We start from the raw sequence: 25,357 nt of genomic DNA, 5'->3' as shown, positions 1-25,357 counted from the left end.
ACAAGAAAATAAAGACGGGGTCCTAAAATAACCCCATAATTCCTTTGCTAAACCGAACCCAGAGGGCTTGTGATGCGGAGTTCTAATCTACAGCCCACTTCTGACTCACTTTGAAGGCAAACTAAGAAAGCTAACGTTCATGTATGAAGTGTATAATTACAGCAGCACACGCTGTCTGAGTTGAAACATTTATTTTGGGATGGACAGACATCGAAGCAGATACATACAAGCAGTGTGACAAGCTGCTATCCTGGCGATCCAGACTTGACTCATCCCTCTTAATAATTTACCCTCGGTCTAAAATGCATGAGTGGACTCCTGTAGGCCACATGCAGCTCTCTGGTCTCTCGCTCTCTGCTACATCGCGGTGGAGAGCCTCGCTAGCTGTTCTCCGGAAGGTCTAGTGGGAATCGTCTGAAGGGCAGGTTAATACCACAATGCTTTGTGGCTCTCTCGGGTACAGTAGGAAGAGAATAACATGGCACTTAAGGCGAAAGGCAACAGGGTCAGCATCGGGTAAGAAATATGGCTTGAACCTGTCCATATAAACAATCGGAGAAATCTAAAAGTACTGTTAGAATTCATTCATATCATATTTTGGAATGGCAACATAAAATAGAACAATAGATGTAGTAACAATACCATAATAATGATATGGGAATAATGTACTAAGCTTTCTGAGATATGATATACAGCAAGTCTTAGCATATGCAACAGTGGATCATAAATATTTTCTTATGAAGCAGTAGTGGCTTTTTTGCATAAAATACAAACCCATGTTTTCCAATTGCATGAATCATTCTACAGTGTTGACTGAGTACTAAAACATGAAACATACGTGTGCTTGGGTAGGGTTAGCATAAAGGAGGATTTAAATACTGACATTGGGGAGATTAAATACAAACATTCTGAGTCTCTTCAGACCATCCCACTGATACAAGGAGTGGGCCTTTGGTTTAGTCCCAGTGGGTTCCTCAGGGGTTCAGACATCAGCCAGTGTGAAGCTAGCACAAACACAGTGCCTTCATTCTCCTCACACTGTACTGTGGCTGTGTCTGTGCGTGTGGCAGGTAGACATCACTCGGAGTTCTTATAGTTGGTGAACAGGTTGTACAACACCCTCAAGGTAGACTTCAGGTTCAAGTTCACAACGTCTAGAACCGAACAAGACACACAAATTAAGTCAACAGTTATTCAAAACAAACAAACAAACTGCTCCCAGAGGAAAGATCACAAACACACACACAAAAAAAATAGGCAAGTCAAGGTAGTTTATGCTGCTTGACTGATTCTGGGTAATATTGGTATGCAAAAATAAAAATGAAAACACCCACACATCTTGTGAGACTTTATATTCAGAATGATAAGAGTTGGCGGGGTTAGGTTGAGTGTGTGGGTCAAAGGCTGGCTTAGACATACACCATGTTCAAGTATCTAAAGTGAGGCAACAGCTACACCTATTGGACATCTATGGCATTACAGCTGCTCATGTGTCATAAGCTCTCCGATGCATAGCCTACCTAAACCAAGCTTCCCTTTCCAACTGAATTCACGCTACCTGCATTCCCCCACCATGTGTTACTGGCTTTCTACTATACCTTCCGGCCTGGCTTTGGGTTTCTTCAGGCCTCCGTCCTGCATTAGTTCAAAGGCAAACGCCACGTTGTGTACCTGAGGGGAACCGGGGGAGAGGATCAACCGGAGGAAACTGCTAAGAGTCGACTAAAGAAACACCACGTCTACAAGTCCACCACTTACAGAGAAACACCACTTCTAATAATCCTACCTACCTTCTGCTCAAAGTTCTCTGGTGTGAGGAAGAAGTTGTAGAGGGGGACAAAGTAGTTCTCCAGCAGTCCCATCAGCAGCACCAGGTACACACCATCAGCAAACTGGACACAAGAATATAAAAAACACATTACGATATGGAGGAAAACTCACTGTATCTTATGCTCAGTAGCTACAGTATGTGATATGGATTGAGCTGTTGTGTATTTAAATAAAGCACCATCAGATTTCTAACCTGGGACTCCAACTCTGTGACCTCCAGGTTCAGCTTGTTCAGGTGTTTGTTCACAAAGGTGACGAGGGACTGATGGAGAGAGGTATAAAAACAAAAAAACAAAGAGTAAAGTATGAAGGAACCAAACACAATGCCTTCTGCATGTTTGAATCTCTCTTCAAATATTTTACCTTCTTCACAACGTTGAGCTTGTCCGGTGCATGATCCAGGAGGGTGTCAAATGCATCCCTTTCTAAGAAACAGGAGATAATCATCTTTTTTTTTAAAAACATTTTTAACTCCACATTAATCAAATTTTACAACCGACCTCAATGTTCAACCAACAAGTACTCACCAAATCTACCCATCATCATCCTAGAAAGAAGATAAAGAAAAGTGGAGTTGTTACACCTGTATCCCGTAAGGACTTCCACGGAAACTGAAAACACACAACCGACATAACGGTAGTACATACTCTGTAGTGCTCGTCAGCTCCTTAGTCACATGAGACGTCTGCAGTATGCCTTCTCTTTTCTAAAACAATCAAACCCACCAAAACACACAGGTCAACGAGTCATCCTCATGACGTGTAATAGATAACAGATGTCAAAGTGTGCTGTGTCTCCGTACCTTGACCACCACCACCTGTACAGAGACATGCTCTGGCAGTCTGATGGGGGCCAGGTAGTGCATGGCCAGAGCCACCAGCAGGTACACTATGGCCACCAGGTTCTTAGCATGGATAGCTGTGGACGGCAGAGGAGACCAGAAGAGGGCGTTGTGAGCCGTGACATCACTTTGAATTACCATGGCTAGAATGACTTGACCATGGTTGAATAGTGTGCTATATTCACTTCAGTACTACTGCAATTCAGGTGAAATAAGGTGAAATTACAGTTCGGTACTACTGTAAATCCGGTGAAATAGAGTTCAGTACTACTGTAAATCAGGTTAAATACAGTTCAGTACTACTATAAATCAGGTTAAATACAGTTCAGTACTACTATAAATCAGGTTAAATACAGTTCAGTACCACTATAAATCAGGTTAAATACAGTTCAGTACTACTGTAAATCAGCTTAAATACAGTTCAGTACTACTGTAAATCAGCTTAAATACAGTTCAGTACTACTGTAAATCAAGTTAAATACAGTTCAGTACTACTGTAAATCAGCTTAAATACAGTTCAGTACTACTATAAATCAAGTGAAATACAGTTCAGTACTACTGTAAATCAGGTTAAATACAGTTCAGTACTACTGTAAATCAGCTTAAATACAGTTCAGTACTACTATAAATCAAGTGAAATACAGTTCAGTACTACTGTAAATCAGGTTAAATACAGTGCCTATGGTAATATTCAACAAGAAGATAATGTATCTCTTTAAAGATGCCATACCAGAACTGATCTGTAGCAGCGATTGTGTAAAAGTATGTGTCTGATGGTCTGTGAACCCTTACGTTAGTCCTGTGTGTCAAGCTGGATATTGAATGACTGTATTTTCAGGGCTTAGTGAACAACTCACAGTCGACGCTCCACTCGATGGACCAGCCGTGAGGCCGGAGCAGCTCGTTGACGGCCTCCAGTACCGTCTGGAGCTTCTGTTTCTGTCCTATCTCTGACTGGGTCACCTCAGCCACGTTCAGCTTACGCCCAGACAGCTTCTCTGTCACCGGGAGAGAGGACTTACACGGTTATGCAGATCTGTATACTATAACATTCATCCGAATACTGTGTACTGCAAAGTTACCTTTTCAACCCTATCATTGATGTACAAACGATCAAACACAAGTTCAGCCACAGACACTACACAAAGTCCAAGCTAATTCTGCCTTACCAAATAATTTCTGAAGCACCTGTCCATCATAGCAATCCTCCTCCAAGCCTTTGACGATGATCCTGTCCTCTTCCAGCTCATTGTTGATCCAGTCTATCAATACCTAGGAACAAGAACATACAGTTGAAGTTTCAGGCGTGGATCTGTTATCAGTGTTTGATCTACAGCATACAGAGGGAAATACTAAGCAACGCGTAAGACTCCTACCCTCTGAAGATCTTTGAATTTTGGATTCTCCCTTGAGGTCGGATCCAGCATGTTCCTCTCAGCATTCTCTTCTAAGAAAGGCATGATGGGAGAAAGACACTCAGCTGTGAAGCCAGAGGGATCCAACTAATACATGGTGGAAGTGAACAGATATTCTGACACATTCGAAGACTTCAACATGCCCACCCACCCCCACACACACACTCAGTCCTCTTCTCCTGTAGAGAGCACAGTTATCTTAAATCATAGAGTAAATCGGCTTGGTGACGAGGGGAATTATTAAGACACAGGGTGTTGTCCTAACTCCACCCCTCTGCACATTGCTCTTTCATTTCCTCTTCCACCAAAGGTCACTCACAGTCACAATTAGTTCCCGGAGTACCCAGAAGTCACCCCCAAATCAGCTTCAGTAAGGTCTCCAGACATAACCTCGTAACCCTCAGGCATCAACGAGTACAGTTGTCACCAAAGGCCAAAAGTGTCGTCAACAGTCCACCAAAGGCATCAGAAGTAAGTGACCAATACACCTACAAGACTGAAGTGGAATGACAACAAATGGCACAACAGTTTTGGATACATAAGATTCTGTAGATGATAGAGGCTCTGGTTTGTCCAGGAGGCCTACAGAGACATTCCAAGTAGAATCCTTTCCCCCAGAGGGTTCTACATGGAACACAAAAGGGTTCTACCAGGAACCAAAAAGGGTTCTCCTATGTACTGTATGTATGGAGGTTAGCATTAGGAGTTTGAGTTGGTGTTACCGAGCAACACAGAAACATGTTGTACGTATGAAAGTTAGTTTTAGGGTAAGGGTTTGAGTTTTAGGAGTTGTTGTTACCCAGCATGGTGTCCTCAGGGTGGATTTCAGTCCCAGAGGGCAGCATGGGAGTGTTGATGGCATTCTTCCCCTCCTCATGAAGGTCACTCACTGGGGACAGGGACAACAGAGAGGACCCAGCATTAGATAAACACTTTTAGTCAGTAGCATTAACCTCAGAATGACCCCCACCACACACATACACACAGTTTCAGTTTCAAATTGTATAAGTCGTATGTACGGGATACGCATGGTGTACATCGTCCAATCGTCACGACAATGCAACAACAATACAAAAATAAGGAAAGACAAGAATACGAACATAAAGTAAATGCACACACACACACACACACACGTGAAGATATTTATATTTCCCATTCTATTAAAGCTCAGTGAGAGGACACACACACAGCACACCCCACAGCTGTCTAAGGGCGGCGGCGGTGGGCTCCTCTGTGTGTGTGTGTGTGTGTGTGTGTGTGTGTGTGTGTGTGTGTGTGTGTGTGTGTGTGTGTGTGTGTGTGTGTGTGTGTGTGTGTGTGTGTGTGTGTGTGTGTGTGTGTGTGTGTGTGTGTGTGTGTGCGCGTGTGTGCGTGTGTGTGTGTCTACCCAACTGTCTGGTGTGAGGGGGGGATTAACACACTGCCTGGAGCCTAAGACTGACGCCACACCTTCTCCATGGGTAGTTCTACACTAATACTAATCCAGAAATCTAATGGCTCTATTAGTGAATGGATGATAACAAGCACTCAATAGGACGCATCGACATGAATTCGCTGATCACTGAGAACGTAAATAGTCTCTTGTGACTGTTAAGCACATGTAATACTTCATCCTGGGTTCCAGAGATTAGGCTGTAAACAAACCACAAGATGAAGCCAAACCACTCTGTTGCTGAGCTGAGCTTTGATTCACCTTCACTGACACAGGCTGACGTTACCTCTGGGATTTGGCTAGTGTCTACATTTAGGCCTCTAACCCTAATGGCTACATTCCTTTCATCTTCCTCTGCGGCAGAAAATAGTAGACAGTGCATTTAATGTATGCAGAAAACAGTAGACAGTGCATTTAATGTATGTAGAAAACAGCAGACAGCACATAAGGTATACAGAAAACAGCAGACAGCACATTTAAGGTATGCAGAAAACAGCAGCCAGCGCATTTAAGGTATGCAGATAACAGCAGCCGGCACATTAAAAGTATGCAGAAAACAGCAGACAGTGCATTTAAGGTATGCAGAAAACAGCAGACAGTGCATTTAAGGTATGCAGAAAACAGCAGACAGCGCATTTATTAAGGTATGCAGAAAAGGGATGTTGTTGATGTTGGGGAGAGGAGTAGTCCTCTGTAGTTTCTAACGATGTCCTATCTGATTTGCCCTGCTGCAGAGCTCAACCACAAGCCAGCGGGCCTGCCTGCCTGCATCACACACCAGATCAGCATTTCCTTTCCAATTACAGTCCTGCGTTTCATCATAATTGTGCTATTTCCTCCCACTGTGACTCTGTCCAGTACATCTGTGATACAATCAAATGAGTTAAAATTACTGCTAAGGATTTGACCAAAGCCCTCCCAAACAATAATATAGCCAAATAATACTGCCGTAGAATGTAATGTGTCAATACATCACAACTGAAGCTGAATCTGGATTACAAACACAAACACAAACGGATCCCTAAACAGCAACATACCAGCAGCACTCACAAAATGTAAATACGGGTATGCTTCCCCATTCATAAATCAGAGTTCCATAAGCAGCCAGCCCTTCTAGCCAATCCCACTAAGTCAAACATAACTACCTTGTTTCTTCCTCTTGGTCCCACATAGTAGGCCCGCCATGTCTCCAGAAATTAGCCCAGGAATCCCAGAGGTGCTCAGAGAGTAGCAGCGAAGTGAAGGTATAGTGATAGAGAGAGTGTGTGTGTGAGAGTGTGTGTGAGGTCCTGCCCGGTGGGACTAGGCAGTGGCTGAGGCATCATCACGTGTTTATTTCTGTCACAACCCCCCCACCCTTGCGGTCCAGTTACAGGAGCAGAGGAGGGGTGGGTGTACGAGTGTGTGTGTGTGTGTGTGTGTGTGTGTGTGTGTGTTGGTTCTTCTATCCCTGTGGGGACCTAACATCCCCAAAAGTCCTGACAAGGATAGTAAAACAATAACAACTAGGTTACAACTAGGGCTAGGGTTAGAATTAGGGTTAGGGTTAGGGTTAAGGGTTAGGAGTTTGGTTTAGGGTTACGGGTTAGATAAAATAGGATTTTGAATGGAAATTAATTTTAGGTCCCTACAATGATAGAAGAACAACAAATGTGTGTGTGTGTGTGTGTGTGTGGGGGGGGGGGGGGGGGGGGGGGGGGGGGGGTTAGGGTTAGGGTGTGGGGGGGCAGTAAAGGAACTGGAACTGCAACCACAATAGCAGAACACTACCTAACTAACCCCGGGGACGCTAGAGACAGGACAGGACAGGACAGAAGGCATGGATGCTACTACACTACACTACTGCACTTACATGGACCATGTTGTGTTTGTGTACCCAATCTAGCAGCAGCAGTACTGCGTAGGAGGGTGCACGGTAACACAATATGATTAAACTATCATACTGCATAGGAGAACAGTCTAATGCTGGATAAACTCAGACAGCAGTGTGATGTTCCTGTTTTTTGTTTATATGATAAAACCCAACAGGCTATCTTTCTTGGTTAGAGATGTTCTTTAGTGTACAACTTTATCCTTATGCTGTAAGTGTTGCTTTCAGATCTTAAAGGTCCAATTTTTATCTCAATATCAAATAATTTCCTGGTAACAATTAAGTAACTTACTGTGATTGCTTTCAATTAAAATGGTCAAAAAGAAACAAAAATAGCATCTTAGCAATTTCTCAAGAAACAATTTTGCTAGGGACTGCATGGGAGTTGTCTGGAAAACTAGCTGTAGTTGGCAGAGAGGTTTGGAACTCTCTTTCTTATTGGTCTATTAAAGAATTTACCACCTGGTGATGTCACAAGGCAGGCCAAAACTAAATCCCACCACAACAGGCTGACATTTCTTACACTAAAAGATATGGAGTCATTATCATCATTTTCAAAATGTCACAGTATTATTCCAACCTCATAGTGTGTAAATACACACTATATACAAAAGTATGTGGACAGCCCTTCAAATTAGTGGATTTGGCTATTTCAGCCACACCCGTTGCTGACAGGTGTATAAAATCGAGCATACAGCCATGCAATCTCCATAGACAAACATTGGCAGTAGAATCTTACTGTTATAATCTCAACCCGGCACAGCCAAAAGAGGACTGGCCACCCCTCAGAGCCTGGTTTTTCCTAGCCACCGTGCTTCTACATCTGCATTGCTTGCTGTTTGCGGTTTTAGGCTGGGTTCATGTATATCACTTTGTGACGTCGGCTGATGTAAAAAGGGCTTTATAAATAAATGTGATTGATTGAATGGCCTTACTGAAGAGCTCAGTGTCTTTCAAGGTGGCACCGTTGAGCAGCCCCGGTCCACTGTAAGTGCTTTTATTGTGAAGTGGAAATGTCTAGGAGCAACAACGGCTCAGCCGCGAAGTGGTAGGCCACACAAGCTCACAGAACGGGACCGCCGAGTGCTGAAGCGTGTAAAAATTGATTGTCCTCGGTTGCAACACGATTCCAAACTACCTCTGGAAGCAACATCAGCACATTAACTGTTCATTGGGAGCTTCGTGAAATGGGTTTTCATGGTCAAGCAGCCTATTCCTCTTAATTAAATTACACTAATTTAGTTCTACCCCCGGCCTTGCAGTGAAATAAATCACCAGCCAGCTTCTTTGCAGGCATTATATGAAACACCTGTCATGGTTAAGACCATTAGCAGAGTGGAGTAGGCAGAAGACTGCAGTCAATCGACAAAAACAACAACATACCACCAGCAATTTAGCTGCAAGCTGGAGGTAAAGTGTGTCAAATTCATGGTGTAAATATCATCAAAATATACCCATTCAATGAAGATGAAAAGCTTACATCTCCTTATATCTCAGTAGATTTTCAATGTAAAACAAGGTTCCCGTGCCCCCCGGGGGAACTTGATTTACTGTGACCCGGGGAGAGTTATTTATGCCTCAGTGAGACAGGCAAGGCCTTAAATTTAGCTCAGTTTATTTATGTCGGACAGGCAGCATAGGCATGAGTGACTAAACGGACACAGAATCTACACACACCCACTGTCCAGAGCTGAGATGACCATGTCACAACCCTGGACCTGGGCTATTCAGAGCTTTCAGTTGACCAGTCATTAGCTATGATGACAGTCATGCTGACTGGTAAACCTTCACTGATTTATAACACTTATCAGGCTTCAGAAATAACATTACATAAAGGAACATCATTTCAACAGAGAAAACCATCGCAATCAAATATTTCTCTACATCTCTATATTTCTCTATTTCTCTATAACTGCCAAGAGACAGTTCTAATATATATACTGTATATACACAGTGCCAGAAACTATTCATACCCTTTGGTGTATTCCACCATCTTGTTGTGTTACAGCCTGCATTCAAAATGTATTAAATAAAAAAATGTCTCGCCCAACTACACACAAGTACCCATAATGACAATGTGAAAACATGTTTTTAGAAATGTTTGCAAATTTGTTGAAAGTGAAATACAGAAATATCTCATTTACATACAGTAAACGTTCAAAAGTTTGGGGTCACTTAGAAATGTCCTTGTTTTTGAAAGAAAGGCTCTTTTTTTGTCCATTAAAATAACATAAAATTGATCAGAAATATAGTGTAGACATTGTTAATGTTGTAAATGACTATTGTAGCTGGAAACGGCAGATTTTTTTTGGAACATCTACATAGATGTACAGAGGCCCATTATCCGCAACCATCACTTGTGAGTTCCAACGCCACGTTGTGTTCGCTAATCCAAGTTTATAATTTTAAAAGGCTAATTGATCATTAGAAAACCCTTTTGCAATTATTTTAGCACAGCTGAAAACTGTTGTGCTTATTAAAGAAGCAATACAACTGGCCTTCTTTAAACTAGTTGAGTATCTGGAGCATCAGCATTTGTGGGTTCAATTACAGGCTCAAAATGGCCAGAAACAAAGACCTTTCTTCTGAAACTCTTCAGTCTATTCTTGTTCTGAGAAATTAAGGCTATTCCATGCGAGAAATTGCCAAGAAATGTAAGATCTCGTACAACGCTGTGCACTACTCCCTTCACAGAACAGCACAAACTGTCTCTAACCAGAATAGAAAGAGGAGTGGGAGGCCCTGGTGCACGACTGAGCAAGAGGGCAAGTACGTTAGAGTGTCTAGTTTGAGAAACAGATGCCTCAGAAGTCCTCAACTGGCAGCTTCATTAAATAGTACACGCAAAACACCAGTCTCAACGTCAACAGTGAAGAGGCGACTCCGGGATTTCAGCTTTTAATTTTGTCTACATTTCTAAACATGTCTACAAACAAAATTCAATTTTGACATTATGGGGTATTGTGTGTAAATTAGAGACAAAAATCTCAATTAAATACATTTTAAATTCAGGCTGTAACACAACAAAATGTGGAAAATGTAAAGGGGTGTGAATACTTTCTGAAGGCACTATATATAGTGCAGTTGGAAAGTATTCAGACCCCTTCACACATTCCACATTTTGTTACGTTACAGCCTTATTCTGAAATGGATAAAATAGTTCCCTACTCAATCTACACACAATACCCCCATAATGACAAAGCAAAAACAGATTTGTAGACATTTTTACATGTGTGTATATATATGTGTATATATATATATATATATATGTGTATATATATATATATATATATATATATATATATATATATATATATATATATATATAAAAACTGAAATATGACATTTACATAAGTATTTAGACCCTTTACTAAGCACTTCTGGCAGTGATTACAGCCTTGAGTCTTCTTGGGTATGACGCTACAAGCTTGGCACACCTGTATTTGGGGAGTTTCTCCCATTCTTCTCTGCAGATCCTCTCAAGCTCTGTCAGGTTGGAGGGGAGCATTGCTGCACAGCTATTTTCAGGTCTCTCCAGAAATGTTCGATCGGGTTCAAGTCTGGGCTCTGGCTGGGCCACTCAACGACATTCAAAGACTTGTCCCAAAGTCACTCCTGCGTTGTCTTGGCTGTATGCTTAGGGTCATTGTCCTGTTGGGAGGTGAACCTTCACCCCAGTCTGAGGTCCTGAGCGCTCAGGAGCAGGTTTTCATCAAGAATCTCTCTGTACATTGTTCGGTTCATCTGCCCTCAATCCTGACTAGTCTCTCAGACACTGTCACTGAAAAACATCCCCAAGGCATGTTGCTGCCACCACCATGCTTCACTTTAGGTATGGTGCCATCCTGCAGAGATGGTTGTCATTCTTGAAGTTTCTCCCATCTAAAAATAAGAACTCTGACCATCGGGTTCTTGGTCACCTCCCCGACCAAGGCCCTTCTCTTCTACATTGTAGAATAATAGTGAAGACATCAAAACATCAAAACACACATGGTATCATGTAGTAACCAAAAAAGTGTTCAACAAATCAAAATACATTTTATATTTGAGATTCTTCAAAGTAGCCACCCTTTGCCTTGATGACAGCTTGCACACTCTTGGCATTCTCTCAACCAGCTTTACCTATAATGCTTTTCTAACAGTCTTGAAGGAGTTCCCACATATGCTGAGCACTTGTTGGCTGCTTTTCATTCACTCTTCGGTCCAACTCATCACAAACCATCTCAATTCGGTTGAGGTTGGGTGATTGTCGAGTGCTGCATCAACCAGGTCATCTGATACAGCACTCGATCACTCTCCTTCTTGGTCAAATAGCCCTTACACAGCCTGGTGGTGTGTTGAGTCATTGTCCTGTTGAAAAACAAATGCTCGTCCCACTAAGCGCCAACCAGATGGGATGGAGTATAGCTGCAGAATGCTGTGGTAGCCATGCTGGTTAAGTGTGCCTTGAATTCTAAATAAATCACAGACAGTGTCACCAGCAAAGCACCCCCACATCATACCTCCTCCTCCATGCTTCACGGTGGGAACCACACATGCGGAGATCATCCTTTCACCTACTCTGCGTCTCACAAAGACACGGCGGTTGGAACCAAAAATCTCACATTTGTACTCATCAGACCAAAGGACAGATTTCCACCGCTCTAATGTCCATTGCTGGTGTTTCTTGGCCCAAGCAAGTCTCCTCTTCTTATCGGTGTCCTTAAGTAGTGGTTTCTTTGCAGAAATTTGACCGTGAAGGCCTGATTCATGCAGTCTTCTCTGGTGAGTTGGTGTTGAGATGTGTCTGTTACTTGAACTCTGTGACCCATTTATTTGGGCTGCAATTTCTGAGGCTGGTAACTCTAATTAACTTCTACAGCAGAGGTAACTGGGTCTTCCTTTACTGTGGCGGTCCTCGTGAGAGCCAGTTTCATCATAGCGCTTTATGCTTTTTGCGACTGCACTTGAAGAAACTTGAAACATTCAAAGTTCTGTCATTTCTCTTTGCTTATTTGAGCTGTTCTTGCCTTAATAGGGACTTGGTCTTGTACCAAATAGGGCTATATCCTGTATACCACCCTTATCTTGTCACAACACAACTGATTGGCTCAAACACATTAAGAAGGAAATAAATTCCCCAAATGTACTTTTAACAAGGCACACCTGTTAATTGAAATGAATTCCAGGTGACTACCTCATGAAGCTGGTTGAGAGAATGCCAAGGGTGTGCAAAGCTATCATCAAAGCAAAGGGTGGCTATTTGAAGAATCTCAAATGTAAAATACATTTAGATTTGTTTAACACTTCTTTGGTTACTACATGATTCCATGTGTTATTTCAGTTTTGATGTCTTCACTATTATTCTACATTGTAGATAATAGTAAAAATAAAGAAAAACCCTTGAATGAGTAGGTGTGTCCAAACATTTGACTGGTACTGTATATCATTCAAATGTTTTAATTTGTTAATGTAAAAATTGTCCTCTGTATTATACAAATACTTTCCCTGTGAAAATGAGTGCTGGGGACATATCAAAAGCCCATTTATTCAGTGTAATTTGAGAAGTTAGTTAGGTGACTGACTGTACAAACATTCATTTATTTTTTACATTTGCAGGGGAAATGCAGTCGGTCACCAAACTAACTTCTCAAATTACACTGTATAAATGGGCTTTTGATGTCCCCAGCACTCATTTTCACAGGGAAAGTATTTCTCTATAGATACTCAAGCAAATCATTTCTAGATTATACATTTACTACATAGACTAGAACAAAAATATGTGAAACAAAAAAGAAAACTTACTTGTGGGAGCACTTTCTGAGGTAGACATTGCTGTAACACTAAAATAATATTTCCCTCAGTCACACCCATTAAGACATAATGGAGACAGTAAGGATACACTCGTCATTATAATGAATTTAAGGCCATGACTAGCACTTTTTACTGACTATTATCCCTCTTAAGTCCAGTGCGGTGGTGATTGACACTAGCCTTAAAAGAACACATCAGGGAGAGAGAGAGATACTTCCTTTCCGTTTTATCTGCAGAAACAGTCACAAACACATGATATCTAGGTCCGTCACACACAGCAGGAATCTGAGTTCAACACATAGCAGTAATACAGCTACTATAACAGACATTTATTTTCTTCAGAAGACCTTATAATGTGTATTTGGCCTTGATCACAAGCTGCTGTTCATAGTCTCAAACTGAGAGTTGCAACTTGTACACTTATTGGGCAAATCATAGAGTACTGAATGTGTGGTTTCCATTAGATTTGTTTTGTAGGCAACAAGCTCTCTCAGGCACCCCTTCAGGATACACAGAGACGAAAGGAAATTTCCCAAAGAGCGAAATTGAATATAGAAAATGCCTAAAGTAATTACCCAGTGAATGTACAATTAGGCCTATACCACTCAGCTAATTCGTTTTGTCTGGTTGTGATCTTTCTTAGTTAAAAAAAGACTACATCCAACCTGACCTGGCTACACCTTTCAATCATTCACTGAATACGTCTATTTGTATTTATTTATTCTGCATTTATCACAGAAAGTGCTATCTTGAGATTGTTCTTCCATCCCCCCAGGCCAGGGCTGTCATCACTTTCACCAGTCGCCACAAAGGGGCACTCTTTAGCTGTGGTATAAGTAACAAACACGGAACATGAGCTTTACCTTCAGGAAATCTATTCCCCCTTAAAGAGCACGTGCCCAGAACACATATAGGAGGTACTGAGTCTTGATGACTGGAATTTACTGGGGTTCCACAGCAATTGCAACCTAGCCTCCATTCTTCTGCCTTTAGAGTTCCTTATATAGAAAATGACAAACACACGGCCAGGCAGGGAGGGACTGACACACACACACACACAGGGGCCGAATCTTGCAGCTGTTCATACTAGACAGAGAGTTGGGAAGTGTGCTTCAAAATGGCTTGGTAAATAAATGAAAAAGTGAAACTGCACAACTAGGACAGTCCAAACGTTATTCAAAAGAGAAGAGAAAGTAAACATCATGGGACAGTAATCCTCTTACTCCTTATCTTAATAACCTTGCATTCTTGGCATAGGTGATGACCATCTGATCTATTTATGTTTATTACATCATGAGGAATGCCACTTGCCAGTCTACTTTCTTTGTGTTTTTTTTTCTTCTATTCACTTTGAAACTTCCAATGGTTGAGAGAGTATTTCGTTGATGTTAATTTTTTATTTTTACAAAAATAATAACTTGCCATGGCATGTATGATTTGTATTGAAGTCCAAAGTTTTATAATAGTAGGCTACTTCTGATCATAGCCATTTCAATGGCTTGAAATAAAGATGATAAATATTTGACATGGATGTGGCTCATGCAACCCGTTTGTTGTTCTTTATTCCAACTAAAAAAGGTTTTATGAAGTCATATCCTACATTTAGACCCATGTCAATATAACGTATTGATGGGAAACGTAAATTGCAGCACCATGGACAGCGGGGAATAAAACGGATACACAAATGAGTGTTATGACAATGTATAACGTCACGCTTTAGGGAATTAAGCTTATACGTTACCTTCTTTGGACTTCTTCTTTCTAACCAGCGTTCCTCCTAATTTTCCAAGGAAAGATTCGTCCTTTTTCATCTTGCCTGACTGCGAAGTCGCTGACCTAACAGGAGCTCCAGCCATCTTTGAGCGACGGTCAACTAACTGTTCGCTGCAGCTCAATTCTGTGAAACCTCAATCCCCGTGATTCATTGAACACCTGGAATTAAGTCCGCTGGCAGGAAAAAGGACGTGGACAACACTTCGGGCCGGTAGCGGTAACAATAGGAGGAGAGGAGCGCCCGTTTGACTTCAATGGACCGGATGACTCTGTTAGCAGACAAGGCATCGCCTTCATTATTGGCTGCCCGACAGCGCCGGTCAATGGCTGGATGTCGGTTGTCCCATGAGAGGAGAGGATGCGTCACACAATAGCCCATAGAGGGACTGCTTGATGCATAACAATTTGTCATAGGCTACTCAACATTTACACCAGTAGTCCTTATTCAGAAGCAGAACCACATCTAATACTCTGAGGAACTAATACATAATTTGCCATTTCCATGTATTTTGGCAGTAGTGTTTTACAGCAGTATTTCTGTGGTATGCTCTAGTTTTCCATAGAAAATAGGTTTTTGCTTTTGACACAGATCACAGCATTGTCTACATCTTGTCTGCCCAACAGCTCGCTGCATCCGCTGTATGAATAATGATACTAATACTATTAATATTAATACTGAATGACCCTATGACTTGACTTCATTTGCGCAAACAGGAAGTTGTTTCTCAATTTCCATCACACATGGACGGACTGATGAAAACAGAGAGTAACCATGATATTCATATTTTGTTGTGTTGCAATATGGAGATTACTCAGTGGTGCAAGTTTCAGACATGTTCAATTACTAGATAGCAGAATGACCAACAGACAGTTTAATTGTTTTTAATTACCAAAATTACAAACAGTATAAAAATGGATGCCTGGGAGATGGATTTTCTCCCTAGGTCACAAACCCAATTGGTGTGGAGATGACTTCAGACCTGGTTCTGTCCTTTTTCCTCGACTTCTTTCCCCTTTGCCGCTTTAAAAGGACAAAAAAAATGTATTAACAAGCTGAGTGGTCAGTATTTTCTTGAGGTGTCTATACTATTAACTATTTTGGTTTTCTAAAATGTTATTATCCATTTGAGCAACTGAATAGGTTTCCTTAGATGCTGTGATCATTTGTTCACCTGCATTCTGCAGAAGTCCCCAGTGTGTCTGCAGCCTCTGTCTCAGTCTCTCCATGGCCTCCATGTCCTCAGGGAGAGGGGCCCCCAGGGGCCCCAGAGAGGGAGCAGGGTCCCCCAGCAGAGAGGCTGCCGTGGTCCCTACAGCCTCCTCCTCCCCCTCCTGGGATGTGACAACAATATGTTAGAGGATCATCCCTGCAACACTCATTCGACCGTGAAAAAAACACAGGACAAAAAATATCATAATTCAAAATACTTTAAAACTGCATAGCTAGGACCAAGTCAAAGTGGGGCCCTCACTCCCTCGGTGTCCCTCTCACCTGTAAAAGGGCAAGTGTGTGGCCCTGTGCCAGGCCCTGGAGTAGGCTGGTGATCTGTGCCCAGGCTGCCTTCCCCACCCCACTGCCTGGCCCCCGCACCAGCAGCACCAGCCCAGGGTCATACTCATAGGCCAGAGGCAGGAGCAGGCACAGCACAGCCTGCATCAACCCTGCCACATCACTGCAGCCCTGTGGTGGGACACAAACACACACACACACTGACTGTAATAATACACTGTACACAACAGATGCTGTGCATTAAAAGTAAGGTAGAACATAACATACATCTACTCCATAAAATCTTGGCAAGCGCAACAAGAGAATCATGTCGCAGGAGTACGTTTCCTCTTCCAAATAATTTGCTGTACCTTTAACAGAGTCACAGAAACCTGATATCTGGACTTCTGCTCCTCTGGCTCCTTACTGCTGATCTGCACCACTAGTGCTTTCCTAAAAGAGAAAGGTGAAGGAGATGGTTTAGAAGGGTATTTATGACTGTGCGGTTACTCAACGTACTGTGCAAACATTCTCACCCGTCCTCAGTGACGTACGTCGGGATCTCCCCATCCCCCAGGTACACCAGCAATAACCTGTGAGGAGAAAAACACTCACCAACTGAGTGTTCGCCACCAGTTCCTCTGCTGGCTTATGCATGTCCAGTATTGAGAATGTACTCAAGGTCAAAGGTCATAAACGGTGTATACCGGTTGGTGAGAGACATCCGAGCATGCTGCGCGGCACACAGCATCGCCACGGAGACATCAGGCACCAGCGCCAGACCGTTACGAATCTGACAGACAGTTAGCATCAAAGTGCCAGGTTAGCCAAAGATCAGAGGTCAAACCACACCATCTCTCTACAACTTGTGGTGCTGGGAATAATAGCCCCATAGTTCAGTTCATAATACATAAACACACAATACCCTCTGTGTATTCACCATGTTCCAGCCCCAGGAATAGCAATGTGTTGCATTGCTTCGTCACAAGCAAACAAAGGCAACATAAAATGTACTGGAACTAAAGAAACACACGGGCAAAAGTTGTGTGCAATTGATGCAGTGCAACAATGGAGGGCATTTGATGAATGTAATGACTCACAACGCAAAATGACTTTTGATGAGTAAGATGAAATGACGCTTAACTTCTAAACACAGCTCACCTCTTGTTTCTTCATCTTTTCAAAGAGCGCGATGACGCTGCAGAGAGACATGAGAGCATCCTCCTCTGCCGACCCTTCAAAAAAGTTATCCCTAGTTATAAAATAAGACAGTGTTATTGAAGCTTCACCAAAAACATTGGAGTACAATAAATACCATGTGTATTCATATTGATCAAAATAAAAGTACAAATTGATTAAAAAGGAACTATGATCATACTTTAAAAGTTGCACTATGCAGAAAACGCTCCGCCATTTCCTGGTTGCTCAAATTCAAATAGTTGGCTTAATTTCAGTTTATGTGACAAAACAAGCAAGCAATAGTGTAGAGAATCATTGTACCATCTAAACCGTTGTCAAATATATTTTATATAACCAAAAATATTGTATTTTCAGCTGTTTGAAGCTGGTATACAATACCAAAAGTAAAAGACGGCAAAAACCAGAAGCATAGAACAGATCTACCACTTCTTATACTTGATATTAATGAGGACAGATCTATAACACACATTTCTATGTGAATTTGATCAAGTTGGCTAAAAAGTTACATATTGCAGCTTTAACATTATTGTGGGTGAAGAATGTATCTGGGGACATTTGTTGGGGACAGACTTAAATCTCTGAGGTATCTCAGGAGTATAGGTTAGGGACAGACCTTAGTCTTTGCAGTATCTCAAGAGTTGGGGCCAGTGATGACCTCACACGGTCACATCTGTCAGGGACCTCCAGGTCAGCAGGGAGTGCCACTTCAGTGTGGACCGGAGGAGCCAACCGGGACGGAGGCTTCATCCACACCACCTCCTCTTCCTCCGCTTTCTGACCATCCCCCTCTTCTTTCTGACCCCCCTCAGCCTGGACACCCTCTTCCTTCTCTGCCAGCTTACAGTGTTTCGTGCTGGGCTCAGACACGGGTGGGGCAACTGGAAGGGAAGTGAATGGAAGGAGGGAGGAAAGATAAGATTAATAGCTATATTAGGGTAATGCAGGTTGATATGTTGTAAATGAAGTGATGAGATCTGAGCGTGATGTTATATAGTACCTGTGTGTTTGAGGCAGGCCCAGTAGGGCTTGTGAGCTGATCTCACACACTGAATGGACTCCAGAGCACTGCAGGGATGGAGAGAGCGAGGCAGACACAATGCAGTGCGTTAACTGACTGTACAAGCTATTTAGGTTATAGCCTTTTTAAAACTGTGACTGACACATCAGCCCACCTCTCACATGGGCCGTTCAGTTCTGACGTTTGGGGGGCGGGATCTCCGAGTAAGGTCTGGACGGTCTGGCACACTGATTGGGCCAGTGAGGTCAAGTTGTACCCTCCCTAAAATAGTTTTTTTTTATAGAGTGAATCGAGGTACAAAAAAACCAGCAAAAACAGTTCCTGTTTTGTTCATGAGACTCATTTCAGAAAAGAGTGACACCGTTAAATATCATAAGTCTATGAGTGACCGTCACCTCCAGGACAGCACACAGTTTCCCCCCAGCCAGGGACTTCAGGAGGTGGGTCAGGTGGGCAAAGATGTCTGGGGTGGCACACATGTGACCCTGGGACACAAACATAAAAGAACGCTTGATTATACTGTACTACCGAAACAATAGTGTCTAGGCCTATATTAGTTGGTCATTCATTTAAGCAGTAGAATGCCTTACCTCTGGGTCTCCAATGGCAGAGTCAAAGCCAGCACACACAAAGACCAAATCTGGGCTGAACTGGAACAAAGAGTATTAATTTCTCTCAGTCATCATTTGAGGTTGATATGTAGAGAGAACGTCGCACACGTTTTGTGAGTGCTGCCCGATTCTGACCTGGGAGAATGCCTCACCTCATATGCGATGGGTAGGAGAACATGGAAGAAGACAGAAAGGTAATCACTGTTCTCCATCCCCACCTGTAACCAGTCAAGAGATCAAATTGAGAACTGAAGGCATAATGCTACTGAGAAAGTAACAAGTACTGTATGGTAGGCAGGGCTACTTGATATAAAAGGACTTCTATGGAACTCACCTTGTTCCAGGGTACGTTGATGTTGAAGCCAGCACCCTTCTCCTTGCCCACACTGTCATAGTCGGATTCCCTCAGGTTGGGCCAAAAGCCTTGGTGCTCATAGCGGTGCCAGGAAAAGTACAGCACACTGGGGGGGGGGGGGGGTCAGTCAGAGCAATCTGCAGATCAGACAGGATTGATTACCAGACAAAAGGTCCAGTTAGGATCAAGAAAAGACACTCACCTTGGGTCATCCTCAAAAGCGAACTGCACCCCCTGTCCGTGATGCACGTCCCAGTCCACTATCAACACCCTGGGGAAACAAAAACATTATTCGAAAAAACAAACACACATTCGCCCATTCTATTTCTAAGTCTACTTTCAAAGGCCTACAATGGAATCAGTTAAGAGTGTGTTCTACTCAGGCCCTGCTCACCTCTTGATATCGTACTGTTTCTTGGCATAGTGGGCAGCGATGGCCACGTTGTTGAACACACAGAAGCCGTTGGCAGCACTGCGCTGACTGTGGTGTCCTGGGGGTCTGATTATAATTTTTTTTTAAAAGAGGTGGGAGAGGGAGGTGAATCCTGAGTACCAGATACTGTAACTGTGCATACAGGAAGTCCATGACACCTTGAGGGGCATTGTAAATAAAACAGCTGAGGACAAACCCATATGCACTCTGTTCCTCCGTGGTTAAAACTCACCTGACCAAGGCCATGCCGTTCCTCACTTTCCCCGTCATCACACTGTCCACCAGCTGGAGAGTGGCCCCGATGGCCAACTTGGCACAATGGTAGATGTTCTAGAGGCGAAAACACAGGCAGAGATCATGGGTTTCACAATGCTAACTCTGTTTCGGTCAGCCTCATAGTCAGGTCCCATTCTGTGCACTATACTGTTTCTTCTCCATTTGGGACAATGCAGCGATTAGTTGATTGATTGACTAGTCGGTTGGTTAGTTGACTGACTGTCCATGTCATCTCACCGGGTGGAAGTAGACATCCCCATACTGCTGGGTGAAGGTCCTCAGCTCATCAAGGCTCATGTGTGGTGTCTTCTTTACTGCCTCCAGGTACTCCTCACTGTAGGTACAACATAGAGCAGTGTGTGTGTGTGTGTGTGTGTGTGTGTGTGTGTGTGCGCATGCGTGATAAGACTCACCTGTGAGCCAGTAGGATCTCTGCGTCGGTGGCCTGGCGTATAGGCACAGAGACACAGCGCTCAGCCAGACCCTCCTCCTGCAGAGCTGTCTGACTGACAGTCAGACGCTCAGGGACCTCAATTTTACAAGCCGGGCTGAAGAGAGGACATGCAAAAGAACAATGTAAGCCAAACAATTAGCAGAGGTCATTCCTACTCTGCGGTGCCTACCACATTACTTTTGTGAAAAAAAGAGGATATATTTTCCATTTGTTTTGTATTCTATCAGAAAAAGGACATGTTTGACTATCAGAAAAACATATTGGTCAAGCTCAGGCACTTAAATCCTAATAAATATAGGCATATTGTTCACACACGGGCCACGGCATATTTCCACCCTGTTAGGGACTTGCATATAACTATCCGAAGGTGTTAACAATGCATGCAAATATCTAGATTTTGATTTTCTACGTAATCAAAATGTTGATTTATTTTCTTCAAATAATTGTAAAATCAATGATTATTGAGGGAAACGTGTGCTATTTTCCGAACCATTTGCACCACATTTTCCGAATAAGAGTGAATATCAACAGAATTTGGTCAACAGTTTTGCATATGCAGTTGATCCCTTCTATCTCAAGTTACCGCAAAGATATACATAACATTTGATGTTATTGTTCAATTATTATTTTAAAACACTGACCTAACTGGGTGGAATGAAGCATAACAGGATGGAAAGCAATAACAGGGTGGAACTAATACCAATAATAAACTAAATATTTAAACAAAAGTTATATTATGCACTTTTAAATCTGTGGAAATGGTCAAAAATAAAAACAGTACATTTATAATTAGAATCACTTTCAATTTATTAGATTTTCTATTTACTTTGTCCTTTTAAAAAAAATTGTCAACCAACCAGATCTCGGAGACTTCTAGAGTTGCTTCTTTTAACTCAAAGCAGGCACAGGCCGTGACCCCCCCCCCCCCCCCCCCCCCCCTCTCATCTCTTTGGCAGAGACAGGTTATGCCTCTGTACTTGATGTGACCTGGCAACACACATGATGCATCTTCATTGAGTCTTTCACTGCAGTTTTTGGACAATAAAAATCCCATAGCTGTAAATGGCGAATAGTTGCAGAATGCTGTGGTAGCCATGCTGGTTAATAAGTGTGACTTGAATTCTAAATAAATCAGTGTCACCAGCAAAGCACCCCCACACCACCTCCTCCATGCTTCACTGTGTGAACCACACATGTGGAGATCTGTTCACCTACTCTGGATCTCACAAAGACACAGCGAATAGAACAAAAAAATCTAATTTGGACTCATCAAACCAAAAAGGACAGATTTCCACTGGTCTAACGTCCATAGCTTGTGTTTCTTGGCCCAAGCAAGTCTCTTCTTATTGGTGTCCTTTAGTAGTGGGTTCTTTGCAGAAATTCAACCATGAAGGCCTGAACAGTCATTGTTGAGATGTGTCTGTTACTTGAACTCTGTGAAGCATGTATTTGGGCTGCAATCTGAGGTTATCCTCTACAGCAGAGGTAACTCCGGGTCTTCCTTTCCTGTGGCGGTCCTCATGAGAGCCAGTTTCATCATAGCACTTGATGGTTTTTGCGACTGCACTTGAAGAAACTTCTTGACATTTTCCCGGATTGACTGACCTTTATGTCTTAAAGTAATGATGGACTGTCGTTTCTCTTTGCTTATTTGAGCTGTTCTTGCAATAATATGGACTTGGTCTTTTACCAAATAGGGCTCTCTCTGTATACCACCCCTAACTTCTCTCAACACAACTGATTGCCTCAAACCCATTAAGAAGGAAAGAAATCCCACAAATTAACTTTTAACAAGGCACAACTGTTAATTGAAATGCATTCCTGGTGACTACCTATTGAAGCTGGTTGAGAGAATGCAAAGAGTGTGCAAAGCTGTAAAGGCAAAGGGTGGCTACTTTGAAGAATCCGAAATATATTTAGATTTGTTTAACACTTTTCTGGTTACTACATGATTACTACCATGTGATATTTCATAGTTTTGATGGCTTCACTATTATTAATGTAGAACATTTGTAGAACAAAAATAAAGAAAAACACTGGAATGAGTAGGTGTGTCCAAACTTTTTACTGGCACTGTAGATAAATCCGAGTCCTAATACTTACTTAGCTTTGCACTGTTGTTTTCCCCGCCCAAAAAAAGATTGACACTTCCTGAATGTGATGCAATTGTGGGAAAGGGCTGTTTTTTAAAGGGGTATCACTACCAACTAACAGGGGAGAAAGTGAAAACAGGGAAAGGGGGATACCTAGTCAGTTGTACAACTGAATGCATTCAACTGAAATGTGTCTTCCGCATTTATGACACACAGAAAATCTTAAATACGGTAACAAATACAATAATCATGAGAAAAAAGTATGACGACATATTTTAAGTAGGACTATAAAATAAGTAATAAATATTTGTTTATTTGATTAATTATTTAATGGCTTATATTTCTCATAGAAGACGATGAATAGCACCGGGGAGGTGGCAAAAACGCCTACATCCACTGAAATCAAAATGGTAAAAAATGCATAAAAGTGCAATCGGAAAGCATTCAGACCCCTTGACTTTTTCCACATTTTATTACGTTACAGCCTTTTTCTAAAATGAATACACATTTTTTTAAATTACCTCAATCTACACACAATACTCCATAATGACAACGCGAAAAAGGTTAGACATTTTTGCAAGTGTATTAAAAATAAAATACAAAAATACCTTATTTACATAAGTATTCAGACCCTTTGCTATGACACTTGAAAAAGAGCTCAGGTGCATCCTGTTTCCATTGATCATCCTTGAGATGTTTCTACAGCTTCATTGGAGTTCACCTGTGTTAAATTTAATTGATTGGACATGATTTGGAAAGCCACACACCAGCCTAAAAGGTCCCACAGTTGACAGTGCACGTCAGAGCAGAAACCTAGCCATGAGGTCAAAGGAATTGTTGAGCTCCGAGACAGAATTGTGTCGAGGCACAGATCTGGGGAAGGGTACCAGCAAATTTCGGCAGCATTGAAGATCCCCAAGAACACAATGGCCTCAATCATTCTTAAATGAAAACACCAGAACACCAGTTTGGAAACACCAGAACTCTTCCTAGAGCTGGCTGCCCGACCAAACTGAGCAATAGGTGGAGAAGGTCTTGGTGAGGGAGGTGACCAAAAACCCAATGGTCACTCTGACAGAGCTCCAGAGTTCCTCTGTGGAGATGGGAGGACCTTCTCCGCTCCACCAATCAGGCCTTTATGGTAGAGTGGCCAGACGGAAGCTACTCCCCAGTAAAAGGCACATGACAACCCGCTTGGAGTTCGCCAAAAAGCACCTAAAGCCTCTCAGACAATGCAAAACAAGATTCTCTGGTCTGATGAAACCAAGATTGAACTCTTTGGCCTGAATGCCAAGCATCACACCTGGAGGAAACCTGGCACCATACCTACAGTGAAGCATGGTGGTGGCAGCATCATGCTGTGAGGATGTTTTTCAGCGGCAGGGACTGGGAGACTAGTCAGGATCGAGGGAAAGATGAACGGAGTAAAGTACAGTACCTAGATGAAAACCTGCTCCAGTGCTCAGGACCTCAGAATGGGGCATATGTTCAACTTCCAACAGGACAACGACCCTAAGCACACACAGCCAAGACCACGCATTGGTGACTTCGGGACAAGTTTCTGAATGTCCTTGAGTGGGCCAGCCAGAACCCAGAATTGAAGCCGATCTAACATCTCTGGAGAGACCTGAAAATAGCAGTGCAGCGACGCTCCCCGTCCAACCTGTCTGAGTAAAGGGTCTGAATACTTAAGTAAAAGTGCTACTTCGAATGTGTATTTTTTTTATCAATTTGCAAACATTTCTAAACCTGTTTTTTCGCTTTTTCATTATGGGTTATTGTGCGTAGATTAACGACGGTGAAAAAACGTGTTAATCCTTTTAGAATACGCTGTAACCTAACAAAATGTGGAAAAAGTCAAGGGGGCTGAATACTTTCCGTATGCACTGTATATCTTTGCACTTATATCTTTCCACATTTTACACTAAATAAGAAGTGTTATTTCCTGGGGATTGAAAAGGAACTAGTAACACAAGCATTTCGCTACACCCGAAATAAAATCTGCTAAATGTGTGTATGCGACCGATACATTTATTTTTATTTGACTCACCAACTCATACGTACACACACAGCAGAATGATATTTATCATAATCAGTTTTTGCTCTCTTTCGCTATACTGCAGTGTAGGTAGGACAACAAAAGGCACAATAAGGAAGCAAGACTTACTCAACCCATAGCAGTTTGTAGCGAGTCATCTCCTCATCATAAACCAAAGCGGTTCCAGACGACATCTTTCAACAAAGTATTCGTGACTTCAATGGCAGAAGAAAGGGATCACACCTTTAAAGAAAAGTTGACAGAATGTAAATAGCTACCTGTAAAGTCGATATACGAATTTAGATTAGACTTCAGGGAAACACATTCATCGCGCTTTTCTTGCCAGCGGCGCAGACATGTTTGTGTTGCGTGACCACAGGACAGATTTGATTGGTCTAAACGAGTACATTTATACATTTTGAATTTCATTATGTTT

The 25,357-nt window shown here is 42.3% G+C and overlaps 2 protein-coding genes across 5 annotated transcripts; both read right to left on the bottom strand.

The window, feature by feature from the left end:
* Nucleotides 1-176: 176 nt before the first annotated feature.
* LOC139370276 (parvin, beta) lies at nucleotides 177-15,319 on the bottom strand. 3 transcript variants are annotated; one of them, XM_071109658.1, is made up of 13 exons: nucleotides 14,923-15,319; nucleotides 4,886-4,975; nucleotides 4,048-4,118; nucleotides 3,841-3,943; nucleotides 3,529-3,669; nucleotides 2,633-2,748; nucleotides 2,478-2,536; nucleotides 2,358-2,377; nucleotides 2,194-2,255; nucleotides 2,024-2,092; nucleotides 1,791-1,892; nucleotides 1,599-1,671; nucleotides 177-1,154 (listed from the first exon to the last, which is right to left on the bottom strand). In XM_071109658.1, the coding sequence occupies exons 1-13, from the start codon at nucleotides 15,035-15,037 to the stop codon at nucleotides 1,078-1,080; spliced, it is 1,098 nt and encodes a 365-aa protein (XP_070965759.1). In that variant the 5' UTR covers nucleotides 15,038-15,319; the 3' UTR covers nucleotides 177-1,077. The 3 variants fall into 3 exon arrangements, with proteins under 3 accessions (XP_070965759.1, XP_070965777.1, XP_070965769.1); XM_071109676.1 differs by lacking the exon at nucleotides 14,923-15,319 and adding an exon at nucleotides 13,173-13,372; XM_071109668.1 differs by lacking the exon at nucleotides 14,923-15,319 and adding an exon at nucleotides 6,664-6,816.
* Nucleotides 15,320-15,820: 501 nt separating this feature from the next.
* Nucleotides 15,821-25,309, bottom strand: LOC139381638 (histone deacetylase 10). Of its 2 annotated transcripts, none has more exons than XM_071125316.1 (20): nucleotides 25,051-25,309; nucleotides 20,750-20,884; nucleotides 20,574-20,670; nucleotides 20,293-20,390; nucleotides 20,022-20,126; nucleotides 19,830-19,898; nucleotides 19,607-19,733; nucleotides 19,425-19,490; nucleotides 19,252-19,311; nucleotides 19,057-19,146; nucleotides 18,816-18,922; nucleotides 18,641-18,708; nucleotides 18,257-18,521; nucleotides 17,605-17,695; nucleotides 17,151-17,236; nucleotides 16,980-17,036; nucleotides 16,815-16,896; nucleotides 16,447-16,635; nucleotides 16,127-16,286; nucleotides 15,821-15,975 (listed from the first exon to the last, which is right to left on the bottom strand). In XM_071125316.1, the coding sequence occupies exons 1-20, from the start codon at nucleotides 25,113-25,115 to the stop codon at nucleotides 15,929-15,931; spliced, it is 2,064 nt and encodes a 687-aa protein (XP_070981417.1). In that variant the 5' UTR covers nucleotides 25,116-25,309; the 3' UTR covers nucleotides 15,821-15,928. The 2 variants fall into 2 exon arrangements, with proteins under 2 accessions (XP_070981417.1, XP_070981426.1); XM_071125325.1 differs by having other exon boundaries at nucleotides 25,200-25,283.
* Between the last annotated feature and the right edge of the window lie 48 nt (nucleotides 25,310-25,357).

This window comes from Oncorhynchus clarkii, chromosome 2, assembly GCF_045791955.1.
Source record: "Oncorhynchus clarkii lewisi isolate Uvic-CL-2024 chromosome 2, UVic_Ocla_1.0, whole genome shotgun sequence".
NCBI lineage: Eukaryota > Metazoa > Chordata > Actinopteri > Salmoniformes > Salmonidae > Oncorhynchus > Oncorhynchus clarkii.
Note: the sequence above shows the minus strand (reverse complement) of the source record. Positions and strands in the feature narration are given on the sequence as shown.